Source organism: Oncorhynchus tshawytscha, linkage group LG04, assembly GCF_018296145.1.
Source record: "Oncorhynchus tshawytscha isolate Ot180627B linkage group LG04, Otsh_v2.0, whole genome shotgun sequence".
Classification (NCBI taxonomy): Eukaryota; Metazoa; Chordata; class Actinopteri; order Salmoniformes; family Salmonidae; genus Oncorhynchus; species Oncorhynchus tshawytscha.
In genome coordinates this window covers 65,427,095-65,441,086 of record NC_056432.1, presented here as the reverse complement: position 1 = coordinate 65,441,086, position 13,992 = coordinate 65,427,095, and the positions used below count along the sequence as shown (strand labels likewise).

At 42.6% G+C, this 13,992-nt stretch overlaps 1 protein-coding gene across 3 annotated transcripts in view; it reads right to left on the bottom strand.

Annotated features, from left to right (window-relative positions):
- LOC112263744 (furin-1) overlaps positions 1–12,165 on the bottom strand; it is a 94,551-nt gene extending 82,386 nt beyond the window's left edge. Inside the window, exons 1-2 of one of the 3 annotated variants that reach the window (XM_024440302.2) lie at positions 12,033–12,165; positions 5,562–5,846 (exon numbers count right to left, since the gene is read on the bottom strand). In XM_024440302.2, coding sequence (XP_024296070.1) covers positions 5,562–5,765 — 204 coding nt within the window. In that variant the 5' untranslated portion in view covers positions 5,766–5,846; positions 12,033–12,165. Of the gene's footprint in view, positions 1–5,561; positions 5,847–9,555; positions 9,665–10,906; positions 11,652–12,032 lie in introns of those variants that run through there. The other 2 variants (XM_024440299.2, XM_024440300.2) reach the window with 2 other exon arrangements.
- Between the last annotated feature and the right edge of the window lie 1,827 nt (positions 12,166–13,992).

Here is a 13,992-nt window from a genome sequence, read left to right as displayed (position 1 = left end):
TTCTCGAAAAGGAAAACAGCACAAACCTGTTCTAAATTCCTGGGAACTATGAAAGTGTGGAGAAAAGAAAGACATCCATCATGCAAACACTGCTTTTCAAACACCTCAACTTCATATACAAGTGTGTGTAACTTCTGCTAGTCGACTTATCCCAACCCAATGACGGTGGCAGAAGATCGCCCATGTTATAAAAGCCAGGGTGAAATCACTCTATAATGACAGTAATTGACTGTGGATAGATGTGTTTAATCAGGATTAGATAGAAAGAGGACCAGAGAGATGAGACCATTAAGCCAGGCAGGGGCAGTAAACCACACGAGATGAGGTGAGCCCCAGAAATAGCAGACTATTCCAGCAGAGGGATAGGTTTAACACCAGGACTCAAGAATCATCAACATCATCACAGGCTTTATGAGCCTCAGGCATGATGGAGTAGAGACGTCTCAGGCATGATGGAGTAGAGACGTCTCAGGCATGATGGAGTAGAGACGTCTCAGGCATGATGGAGTAGAGACGTCTCAGGCATGATGGAGTAGAGACGTCTCAGGCATGATGGAGTAGAGACGTCTCAGGCAGGCCAGACACAGAGCTTAGGCAAAACACCAAAAGTTGAGAAACGCCAACTACCGCAGTACACCTGCATTGTCGGAGAGCTCTAGCACGCAACGAGAAAAAGTATATATTCTCGGGCCATTTGGCCACCTATCAAATCCACTTTTAACAGTGAAGTTAGAAATAGGTGCTTGCGTTTAACAGAGACATCAGTGGCTCATTGCTGTAAAAAAAAAACAGCCAGGGGCCAGAGCTGCTGAGTCCCAGGGGTGGAGGGGAACTCTACAGGGACAATCAGGGGGGGGTCATAAAACCCCCTCAGCTGCAGCCTGTGATCCCCCTGCCCTCTCCCCACTTCAATACAACACCTGCACACACCAGCCCCACACCACAGCTGGGGCATGCCATTCCTCACCAGATCTTGCTCACGCAACCCTCGTTTCCTTCACCATCAGTCCAGGGAAGGCAGAATCACTGCTTTGATTAGAGATCTACTACAATTGCTTTTGCACAATGACTGGCGATGGATGCCTCACTGCATCAGGAAGATCATTAAGTACAACTATTTCAATAGAGAATCTCTCTGCATGATGGTATTATTGCATTTCTGCATGATCGTTTTATCTCCTTCCAGATACGGCACATAAATGATGTACTGTTGGCTGAACATATGTGACTGTTCCATGTAGTAAGGTGTAGTCATGGTTCTGTATGGCCACAGTCCATGCAGCTGTGGGCTCACGCCATGGCCTTCTATACAGCTAGATAAAGCAGATGAACACATACTCACACTGATCCACATGGTAATGAGATGAGTCCGGAAGGCCTTCAAAATACAGACGGAACACCCCCAGCATGACCTTACCACACACACACACACACATCTATGGCGAGTTCAGCACCCGCCGTCCGACTCGCTGCTCTACACCCCAGCACCCCCTCGTAAATGTAAAACGCTGCTCCCTTCATTACCATACTCCAATCATCTCACACTTCATTCAGCCAAGCAGGCCGTACAGAGCTCCTCGCTCCCTCTCACTCTTAGTGCCCAGTTGGCCCCCTCTCCTTTGCCTAATGGTCTATTTTAATGAGTGGGGGGGCTGCACACATTGCATCAACAGCCCATCAAGTGATCAACCTTGCCTGATGCCGTTTGTGGCCTTGCCTTGTCCACAAAACAAACACCGCTGTAGTCAGTGCTGCTCTAGGTGCGATGTTCAATCTTCGAGGGATACATTGGCTGGGAATTTCTACGCTTGCAGGTTTCATGCCACGTCACCCTGTGAAAGGCCTTTTCCTCCCGGCAGGTTTATGATTTGGATCTGAGAGAGTTAAGGTCACACAGTGCGTCACCAAGCTGATAAGAGACAGAGGATGAGGCATGTAGAAACTACTAGTGAGGTGGCTGATCTGGGTGTCAAGATAAATGTTTACAACAGCCTATGCAGATGTCAAAACACTGTGGTTTTCCTGTAGCCACATTGGAGGTGGTAGCTTTATAATATCACACACACAGTGACTGAGTACTCACTAGCAGTGTGAAAGCTAACAGCATGACAGGGTCAACTTTGTCCTCTAACTGGAGCCCACTGCAATTGAGTAAACATGAAGGCCAAATATATACCATTAGACGGGGTGCAAACACCACAGAAGTGCCACACTTGTATTGAGGAGGTTGGCTGCCTTATTACTCAAAGAGTCCTGAGGGCAATGGAAGAGCAATCTGTGTGGTATTGGAGTCTGAGAAGACTCCAATACCACACTGCTGCGGAGAGAAAAAATGTAACTACATTTCAGACTCCATTTCCAGACAACTCTAAAGTGGAGGACAAGAGCTTATAAAAGCTGAAGTGTTGTGATTACAGCATGTCCCTCCCCGCTGTAGGTCTGGGGCTGGGCCAGGTATAACCATGTAGAGAAAATAGGGTTGTTTTTTGCCAGAGCAAAAGGTCAGAGTAAAGCACATTAGCTGAGTAGAGTTACTGATCTGACCAATGAGGCTTGGCTAAACTTGGCTTTGGTCAGCCGAACGGAGGCCCAAAACTTTTCACCATTTTGGCTCAAAACAGCTTTTTAAGTCTCCAACATGTTCAGATCCCTTTATGGTGATGGGACAAATCTACTCAGCAGTCACACAGACAGACGCCCACACACAGCTCGCAGTTTCCTGGACACAGTCTGAGTAAGTGTCTCTAATGGTCATGTCTGGATTCCTTACTCCCTTATGGCCAACACATAGTTAATGGCTTACCAGTAATCACAGTAAAAACAAGGCCATTGGACATTTCACAGTGAGATTACTGATTAGTTTGCAACATTCCTGTTGATCGGTAAGAAATGCTGTCGGAATACAGTGAGGTGGCTGATCTGGGAGCCCTAATCAAAAATGGATGCCCTGTGAGGAGTGGTGGGGTATAGTCTTTAAAATGGAGAAGCCTAACATCTGTCAACAGAGAGACCCACAGTCCAAGCCTGCCCCAGGGCAGGAAGCCTGGCTTCGTAAACGACCAAGCTCTTCAATTACTGTCATATCACACAGGGGAAAGAGGGGTCAGTTGATGTGGAAGAAGGAGTAACTATCCCTTACCTCGCCCCCCAAATATCCACTACTGTCCCTGGTTGACTGACTGCTACAGAGGTAAACTAAGCTAAGCTCAGGGACTGCAGTTGAAAATGAGCTGGCTGGCTAAAACTGGCACTTTTACTGAAACGTTGATTAATGTGCACTGTCCCTGTAAAAATAAAATAAACTCAAACTACCACGTTAGGTCCGGTCACCGGTCACACTGGCAGGGCAGGCTGATTAAACTCTCCTTCAATTCCCTCAGAAGGAAGAATTACTGGGTCCCCCTTTCCATTAGAACCAATCAGTAACCCACATATCAGCCAACAAGCCCACACCACTACCAATTACTGACATTATACACCCACTAAATACAAACTAGGAGTCAGTGTGAGGGAAGGTTTATCGTCTGACCTTCCCATAGCCCAAAATAGAATCTGTTCATGGATGCAATGTAAACATATTATAAAGAACACTAAAAATATATAATATTTTCTTGCAACCATTTTGTGTTTGCTCACTAGCTAGTGATTTCACAATCCTCCCCAGTTATTTTCCCAACATATTTTCCCCAAAGGGATTAAGCAATCTTATTTCATCTCTCTCTGGTGAGTTTTCAGAAACCATTGATAGATTTTCTCCCCCCCATTTGCAACCTTTATTGAGTCCGTCTGAGCTCTAAAAAAGGGCTAAGCTGATGTTTACTATGTGATTCAGATCATTATTTGATAAATCAACATTATTGCCCATGTCATTAGTATGAAACAGACCTTTAGGCAAAAGGGCATTTTAAAGGAAATTGACTGACAGCCACTACATCTCCAAAGTAGGCAGCATACAAAAAATCTGTATGGAAACTATAACATAGACATGTCAGAATGATAAAAAACCTAACAGTATCACCTTATGTCACCGGAATAATTATCTTACACTCTTGATATTTTCCATGACCAGATGAATCATCGAATGATCTCTAACTAGAAGACGTGAGATTTAGTTGCCTAGCAGGATACAGGCTAACCAGGAAGGAAGCTATAAAAGTTACATGTGAAATGGATGCAAAAAGACAGAGGCAAAAAAACAAAGTAATTATATTCATCATGCCCACATTGAAGTCTTCTGATGGAGCAACCAGAGAATATAAATGGCCCACTTACAAACAGGAAATGTTTCATTTCTTGCACCTCCCCACTGGGGCACCAACAACAAACTATCCCAAGGAGAGCTTAATTATTCATAGATTGTCCTCAAAACGGAAGGAGGGAGAGAAACAGTGAAAACCTAAACCCTGGTGGTGTTGCTCATTGGATCGGAGTCCCATTCCTGTCACTGCCTGTTAGTCTTCCCTCAGCCGCACCGTGCAGTTCATAGTTCAAAGTCCCATCTCACCCACGCTCTGATTGGGCGTTCCAGTCAGGAAGCTCCTATAGGATCATCTGTTCCTGTCAAACACACAGCTCAGCTATGCAAACAATGCCACAACACAACGCATTGAGGAGAAGACGGGGAGTAAGTTCTGTTAATGCCACATGAAATGTACCATGACTTGCCTCTCATCTGCGACAAAGGAAGACCACCACAGAAAAAAGTTTGTGGGATGTTTAATTGAACAGAAACTGAAAAGCATGGAAGACTGTTAGTGTTGAGGATGCTAACATGTCAGAGAGATGGGAGGGGGGCATTTCTCTGATCAACTCATTTACCACAAACAAAACAGCAGGCTGAGCATATGGGGGGGGGTGCTTTGAAGGCCTCCTCCCCTTAAGCAATGAGATCAAAGCTGTCCTGAAAGCATCACTCTGCTTTTCACACAATGCAGAAATTTCCACAGACACACACAGGTGTATGATTCAAGCATTTCACTACACCCACAATAACATCTGCTAAACACGTGTATGTGAACAATAGAATGTGATTTGATTCATATGGAGGTTGTGGTCAGCCACTCTCAGTAAGAGAGTAACAGGAGAGGCAATGCTGCAGTCGTTCAGGTAACTGTGTTTAGTCTGTTTGGGTGAGTCATTTCTCTGGAATGGATGAACTGAAACTCAGTCATCAAGGGGTTTCTATAAGGACCACTGCCTATGGTAAACTAATATTTATCCTAAATCTCCAGAAGAAGCACTGCTATTTACAAGTTATATTGGAAATACATATCAAACAACACCGTCAATATTACTCCGATATATAATATTTTTTTAAAGATAAGTATTTTTCCTGCTATAGTAAAGTGATATAATTAAATTGGTTCCGAGTGTCTGAGGCTGGCATCTTCCAAGTCTAATAAATATTTAAGCCAATTTAAGGTCAGGTATTTTGGCACTAAAAGGCAATGTGGGAAAGCAGTCTAGAGCAGCACTTTCTGCAGTAGATGTTCCCTAATTATTCACTTAGACAAAACACACAGAGACAAACAAAAGAGGGTGAAGAATCCCCAACAACTCACATTGCCATGGTTGACGAAGCCGTGTTTACTGGCAATGAGGTCAGCCTCGTGTGGTCCTCCAGCGATGTGGACGGCCCATGTGTTGGTGTAAACCCTCTGACCAAGGGCCATGCCCAGCCCAGACACCAGCAGGAACCCCAACAGCAGCCGCTCAGCAAGCCGGGACCAGGGGCCCATGGAGGAGGATGGAAGGCCCAGAGCCATGGGGTCCTACAGCAGCGCAGTCCCTGAGCTCAGCGTCTTTATGATAGGCCGGGGGTGGAGAGAGACCGCACAGGACAGTCACTGCACCGGGATCACCGAAGAAGAGAGAGAGAAACATGTAGCAGAGCTCAGCACAATGAGAACAACAACTCTTACAACTTCTATTCAGAGTGCTGTAATAGTGAGCTGAAGCAGTATGTATTGTCAGAGAGACGTCAATCCTGCCAAGGTTTGCTCACTTGTTACATTGCAACAGCATTACAAAAGGAGAGCGGAGTGATGTGAAGATATCAACATTTACAGGGGAACAATACCAGATTAACAACAGACTGTAATTACTTTTGAGGTAAAGGAGTCCAAGGTCCTTACTTCTCCCTTTCAGTGAAGCTATGACAATTAAATACGTATTGTATTTGGAATTACAAAAGGCACTTTGAAAGAAAACAAGAATCATTAGTTGAAGGAAACAGAGTCCATACCAATTTCTATAGCATGAAAATGTTGATTGCAAATGCAGACGGTTTGTGTGTGGCAGACTTTTCAACAGGCTGTTCACCTGACAAACTAGTAACAAATCCAGAATTATTTCTCTCCTAACTTTGCTTCTTGGCTTTTCTCAGCACTGGAGGTGGTGGAGAAGTGGATGTCTCTTACCATGTATAATGCAAAGCTTATGATCACACATGTGCAACTCTACTTCCCCTCTTTTCTGTAAGCCAAGATAGAGACTTTCACCCAGCAATGACTAGTCTAGGTTAGACTAGTCTAGGTTTTCACTCATGAGATGTCAGAAACTTTTCCAAGTAAAGAGCATTGTGAACAGGAATCATGGGGAAAATAAATAAATAAAAAATGTAAACTGTCCAACCCCATAGAGATCCCTAACCACTAGTATGAGAGGTGTTCAGAGTGAAACCAATTAAGAAATTTAGCCTGCTGACTTCAGAGAATGTGGTTGAGGCTGCTTTGAGACTTCCGTCCTTCCATTAACTCTGCAAAAAGCTACAAAGAACACTAGCCCTACCTGTTCCTCAACCTTCTAAGAACACTTTTCATCGAACATAACATTTCATTTCCAGCTCGATCTTTCAAAAGGAAATTGGATGATGAGTTACAGAGCGAGTCCAAGAGAGAGAGTGATGGGACGACCAGCTGAAATCTCCCCTATGAGGATGAGTGTTAGCCATTGGCAGTCAGTCAGTTATGAGACCTCAGCTGGGATAGGACTCTGGCTGAGGAACCTTGGAGGCTCAAGTTCCACACAGGAAATTTGAAAGAAGAAAATATGAAAAAGCATGCAAGGCTCAGCTCCCCTTTGAAGCACTTTTGGCACTTGAATCCCAATAAATGCAATTTACAGATCGGCTGGAAAAAAGAATGTCTTGAAATGCAGAAACAAAGCAGAGAGATAGTGTTGCATGGCATGATTATGCTAAATGAGAAGCTGGGTGAAAAATCCTGGAGGATTCAACCCATTAAAGATAAAAATAGCAGGCAGAGGTACAAAGTAGCATGGCACAGTTAAAATCGCTTCAATACTGATCTAGCTATAAAACTACTTCTGACTGCGCCTTTCAGAAAATGTATAGGGATGACAAAAAATCCCTCCTGACTCATAACTAAATGTTTAAATTTGTACTATAGTATCCTAATTCCATCACAAATAACATTACATAAAATAAACATTTATTCAGGCACACCAAAACTTCTTCGTGCCCAAAGATTTGATTCACTTACAGAATTATATGCAATGCTAAAGACACAATGCAGAGGAGAGGTCGAATGCTTAAATCGGCATGGACGATTAATTAGGGCCGATTTCAAGTTCATAACAAATCGGTATTACGCCGATTACATTGCAATCCACGAGGAGACTGCGTGGCAGGCTGACCACCTGTTACGCGAGTGCAGCAAGGAGCCAAAGTAAGTTGCGAGCTAGCATTAAACTTATCTTATAAAAAAACATCAATATTAACATAATCACTAGTTAACTACACATGGTTGTCCTGTGTTGCATATAATCAATGCGGTGCCTGTTCATTTATCATCGAGTCACAGCCTACTTCGCCAAACGGGTGATGATTTAACAAAAGCGCGTCAGGGTGTATGCAGTAGTTTGGGCCCCTTGGCTCGTTGCGAACTGTGTGAAGACCATTTCTTCTTAACAAAGACCGTAATTCATTTTCCAGAATTATACATAATTGTGACATAACATTGAAGGTTGTGCAATTTAACAGGAATATTTAGACTTAGGGTTGCCACCCGTTCGACAAAATACGGAACAGTTACGTATTTCACTGAAAGAATAAATGTTTTATTTTCGAAATGATAAGTCATTAATATGGTCAAATCCGGAAACCAAGGCTTGTATTTCTGTGTGTTTATTATATTATAATTAAGTCTATGATCTGATATTTGATAGAGCAGTCTGACTGAGTGGTGGTAGACAGCAGCAGGCTCGTAAGCATTCATTCAAACAGCACTTTCCTGTGTTTGCCAGCAGCTCTTCCCGATGCATGAAGCACAGCACTGTTTATGACTTCAAGCCTATCAACTCCTGAGATTGGGCTGGCAATACTATAGTGCCTATAAGAATATCTAACAGTCAAAGGTATATGAAATACAAACGATATAGAGAGAAATAGTCCTATAATTCCTTTAATAACTACAACCTAAAACTTCTTACCTGTGAATATTGAAGACTCATGTTAAAAGGAACCACCAGCTTTCATATATTCTCATGTTCTGAGCAAGGAACTTAAATGTTAGCTTTCTTACATGGCACATATTGCACTTTTACTTTCTTCTCCAACACTTTGTTTTTGCATTATTTAAACCAAATTGAACATGTTTCATTATTTATTTGAGACTAAATTGATTTTATTTATGTGTTATATATATTAAGTTAAAATAAGTGTTCATTCAGTATTGTTGTAATTGTCATTATTACAAATACATATAATATATATATTTTAAAAACCACGTTTTTTTTATTTTTAAATCAGCCGATTAATCGGTATTGGCTTTTTTTGGTCCTTCAATAATTGGTATCAGTGTTGAAAAATCATAAATCGGTCGACCTCTAATGCATAGGTCCAGATTAAGCATCGTCTTAAAACCTGCTCAACCACATGGTCAGAGTGATTAGCTTCTGGCAAAACAACTTGTTAATTGAGCTCAAAAGTAACCAAAACATTACAGTTTAAAGAGGCTACAAACAAGACAAAATAATTATCTGAATTAACCTGGAATGCATCAAATGTTTTCATTCAATGAGAACTTTTCAAAGACCTAGTTGAAATACTAGGGTATGTGAAATCCATTGGCAGAGTGGCTGTCAAATCCCTGTCCAGTGCTCCAGGCAGTGTGTTCTGTTACAGCTGTTACAATAGACCCGACAAAACATACCCACCTAACAAGCAGCAACATTTCCACTTTATGCAATGCCTTGTTTTGCTGTTGTACTGGCCAGCAACATCATTATATTTTAGAGGGGGTGATGAATCTTTTCATCACTACACCATTTTTAAAAACTCTACAAAAAGTACCCGTATGAAAACGTGGAACAACTTCAGCTTTCAGAACGGATGTATTATTCTGACAGAACACTTGGCCAAAGCCACCAAATACAAGGCAATTTTAACTTTAACTATAAATGGCAGAAAGAACCGCACTGTTACAATAGCAGGAATATGCACTGATTGACAGCTCAAGAAACAAGAACCTGACATTCCAAAATGACATTACTAACACTTTCAAGGGGGAAAAAGCTGTAAAATATGCAGCTCACCTTTGAGCTTCAGACTAATGTTGTTGTTGTTGTTGTGATTCGGATGCAGTCCGATCTGATGCGGAGGCAGCACACACAGACAGAGGTGTGCACCTTCCCCAAGCCTCCCTTTAACGTTCACAGACATGCATGGCTCAAAGTACACCCGCCCCTAGTGACCTCATCTGGGCACTGAACCGTTCAGCCGGAGTTTAATGTCAGTATAAAAACCATACACCGTGGAATAACAAAAGCTCAACTACTTTACTGCTCGCAGGAGAAAGTGGGAAACCAGCCATTTTGCTGCCAGTGCTCATAAGTGTTAGCAGAGTAAATGATACCATACGTCAAGGTTTGGCAGCAAATATTATAAAACTGCACAAGTGTTAACAGATAAATGTGAATCAAAATCAGCAAGTAGTCATACATTTCATAACTCTGCTTGAAATTATCTAAAAAGGGTCACCAACGGCCAAATGGAAAACACATTACATTCTACAAAGTGTAAGTCAAACTGCAGATGGTGATGCTGCTATTGCCCTTGACAGGAGATAACATTGGCAAACCACAGAGCAGTTCCCAAGGTTAGAATACTTCAGCATTTTCCCCTGCCAGAGGTGTCAGGTCTCCCTACTAGCAATCAAAACATGGCCACTGGCTCAGGAGTTGAAGAATGGCTAGAAAGTCAAGAAATCTCAAACAGGAACTTTCACAGAGCCCAGTGGTTATTTGCAGAATTTGCATTTTCCCCATAGACTAATTGTAACTCCGGGAGAGGACTGCTGTGCTTTGACACACACTCTAACATGGAGACATGACAGGGGCACTTAAAGGTGATAATCACTTGAATACGTGATGACTACAATACATTTGTATCACAATCCACAAAAAAATATCCAGGTCCTAAGGTTAACATTTACAGCATACTACAATATACTGTCTTCTTGTCTTGAGCTTCCTCTAACACTCCATTGTATGTTGTTTGCAGATAATGAATATTCCCTGCCACAAGTATTAAATTACCATGAAAAATGATTAATCATATACAGTAGCAAAGCTACAGTAATAGCGTTTACTCCGCCGAATAGATCCTTCTTCAAATCATAAGGAGCCAAGCTACAATTCAAATTAAAAAAGTATTTCAAGACGGCTTTCTTAATGTTGGTCGCAAAAGAGTGAATATCTCCTCTTTTGGCAGTTATACCAGTGAGTCAACATGCCCAGTTAGGCTATAAAATAAAACTTCTGCTCGTGTCTCAAAAAGTTATCCCACGTGTCATTAAACCATTCAAGTTTCATTATATTTTATGACAACAATTGTGGTTCATAGCAGAAATGGCTTATTATTGCTATTAAAAAAAAGACAACTTACCACAAATGTCCTTGACAACTGCATACAGCTGGGCGATAAACTTCGAATACAAGACGTTCCTGAATCGTCTCCCGCTGGTATTTCAGTGAAGCAACACTGTATCGCGTTATCAGCTACAACTACTTGATACAATGTAGCCTACTGCGATTCTGCGGCGCTCAGAGCACGCGCTCTTTCACACAATTTTTCCCGTGTTTAATCCCAGCCTTCTGGTTCTCTGATCTTTCCGATTTGGACGGTTATCGGAATATAATTGCACACAAACCCACTCTCACAGAACAACAACCGGGATCAACGTCGACGGCGTCATGTTTCAGCTATCGTTACAGCCAGGCTCGTAATGCCCTTTTGGCGGACACAGACAGTTACAGCCCGAGTGTCTCCGTTGATAGGGACAAGGCAATGCCGATGACAGGCAAAGCACACTCCTCGCACTAAGCAACTAGTCTGGCCTCTTCCAGGAACGAAGGTACACCAGTACAAAACACCCCATGAGCGCCTCAATTATCAGGAAACTTTCCAATGCCTTAAGAGGGTTTATTCTGTAGGTTTACCAATTCCCGTTTACATTACGCATGACCCCCTGTCTTCTTCGATATACTAATTCATCGAATATAGTCTTACAACTATCATACTACATTGTTAATGGTTACAAAATAAAATAAAAACATAATTGTATGAACCCTCTCAAAACAGCTGAGGGGTCCACATCACATAGCCCCTCAGGAAATACGTCATGGCGAACGAGGGCAAGGAGAAAATGCACAGGATTTGGACACACCTACTGCTCAAGAGTAATATACACAGTAGTGTAGCGCCATCTGCTGGAATAATCTATAACAAATATTGTCTGCACAGTGTTAACAATTGTTGTTTTAGGGGGTAGTGCAAAGACCAGATGTTTTCATTTTGATGAGCATCAGATATGCATTTTAATATAGCCTATATGCATAACATTATGGTTTAGGTTTTAAATAATAGGGCCCTCACACACACAACCCTAAAACAACCACTACAAATTCGTTTTCAAAAGCTCTGAGCTGAAGAGCCTTTCAAGAAGAACTCAAACGAAGCAAACCCTTCCACCCCAGTCTTTTAAATTGCCTTTGCCCAGACAAAAACCCACCTGGCTCTGTTGAAGTATACAGCTGCTCACTGCTATTTAATGGCTGCAAAAGGATGGAGCGTGTAGTCATGCACACGCTGTTGATTAGCCTACCGCGTGACATGCAGGTCGCACCATTGGTGCAAACTGTAGCTTAATTACGCCAGCCTACTCAGCCAATCAACGACATTATTATACATATATTGGCTTGTCTGTTCCAAGGCTAAATACAACTGCAACCCTGTTAGTAGATAGATTGAAAATGAATTTTGAAAAATGTTTTAATCTTCCACCGAACATTGGTCAGTGGTCGACTCAAATAAAAGTGTAGCTAAAACCTTTAGGAATAATACCTCCATCTTGCGGCTGGTTGGACTACTGGCAGTAATTATGTTCAGCGCGCCCCCCGATCAGTTGTGTTCTAGAATGTTAAATGAAATGTCCCATTTTAGTGTTAAACCTATCAAACCAACTTGAACGTCTCATTTCCGGTCACAACTTGCAGACTTGTTTACGTGCTGCTGTGCGTTTTGTTGCTTACCTTTTTAACTTTACGGTTTTTACTTTTTAATTACAGTTTTATATTTTTAGTTTTTCCCCCACAACTTTTTTTCATTCAACTTTTTCACTCCGGACGCTTTATCTGGACATGGTTAGGACCTCCAACAGCCGAAGCTAAGTAGTAAATTTAACATGATGCCTTCTAATTGCAGTCGCTGTACTCATAATATACAGGAGAACGATCGCTTTACGGCGAGGATAGCTGTGCTGCAAGCCCAGCTTCAGACGCAATCTGTTAGGCAAAGGTCATTTCAGTGTAGGAAAGGATGAAACCGCGTCTGTACAGATGGTAGTATAAATCCCCTCGCATGGTCACCGCAGCCAGACAACTTTCTCATGGCTTCTGGATGGAAATGCTGTAGGAATGCTCAACCGGTGTCGCTCATTCAGCCGACAAACTTTCAACCGGTTCTCCCCATGTAAACAGCGAGTCAGAGGTCGAGCCTTCTCTGGTCTCTACGCCTCCCGTTACGGGGTCTGAGACGCCGAAGCCTCCCACCATTAGCTTTCACAAATTGAAAACCCCAGTCATTGGCGACTCCATTACCCGCAGTATTAGACTTAAAACGAATCATCCAGCGATCATACACTGTTTACCAGGGGCCAGGCTACCGACGTTAAGGCTAATCTGAAGATGGTGCTGGCTAAAACTGGCGAGTATAGGGATATTGTTATCCACGTCGGCACCAACGATGTTAGGATGAAACCGTCAGAGGTCACCAAGCGTAACATAGCTTCAGCATGTAAATCTGCTAGAAAGATGTGTCGGCATCGAGTAATTGTCTCTGGCTCACTCTCAGTTAGTGGGAGTGATGAACTCTACAGCAGAGTCTCACAACTCAATCGCTGGTTAAACTGTTTTCTGCCCCTCCCAAAAGATAGCATTTGTAGATAATTGGCCCTCTTTCTGGGACTCACCCACAAACGGGACCAAGCCTGGCCTGTTGAGGAGTGACGGACTCCATCCTAGCTGGAGGGGTGCTCTCATCTTATCTACCAACATACACAGGGCTCTAACTCTTCTAGCTCCACAAGGAAATAAGAATGCAGGCCAGGCAGCAGGCTGTTAGCCAGCCTGCCAGTTTAGTGGAGTCTGCCACTACCATGGTCAGTGTAGTCAGCTCAGCTATCCCCATTGAGACTGTTAGTGTTGCGTCAATCAAATCTGGTATCAGGATAAATATGACAATGAGTCACCGCATTGTGTGCTATGTATTTTTTTATTAGCTAAGCAATAAGTGGTAAATGCAATTTTTGTATATATGGGCTCTCTGTCACACCTCGCAGGGCAAACAGAGAACTGACTTGTTCCTGACAAAGATATTATAATATACTCTGACAGAAGTAGTTCCTGCTTCCGAGCCGGAATGTCAGAGTAGAGACTGGGCGTGGTTTAAACTCACTCAGCCTATTGTTGATT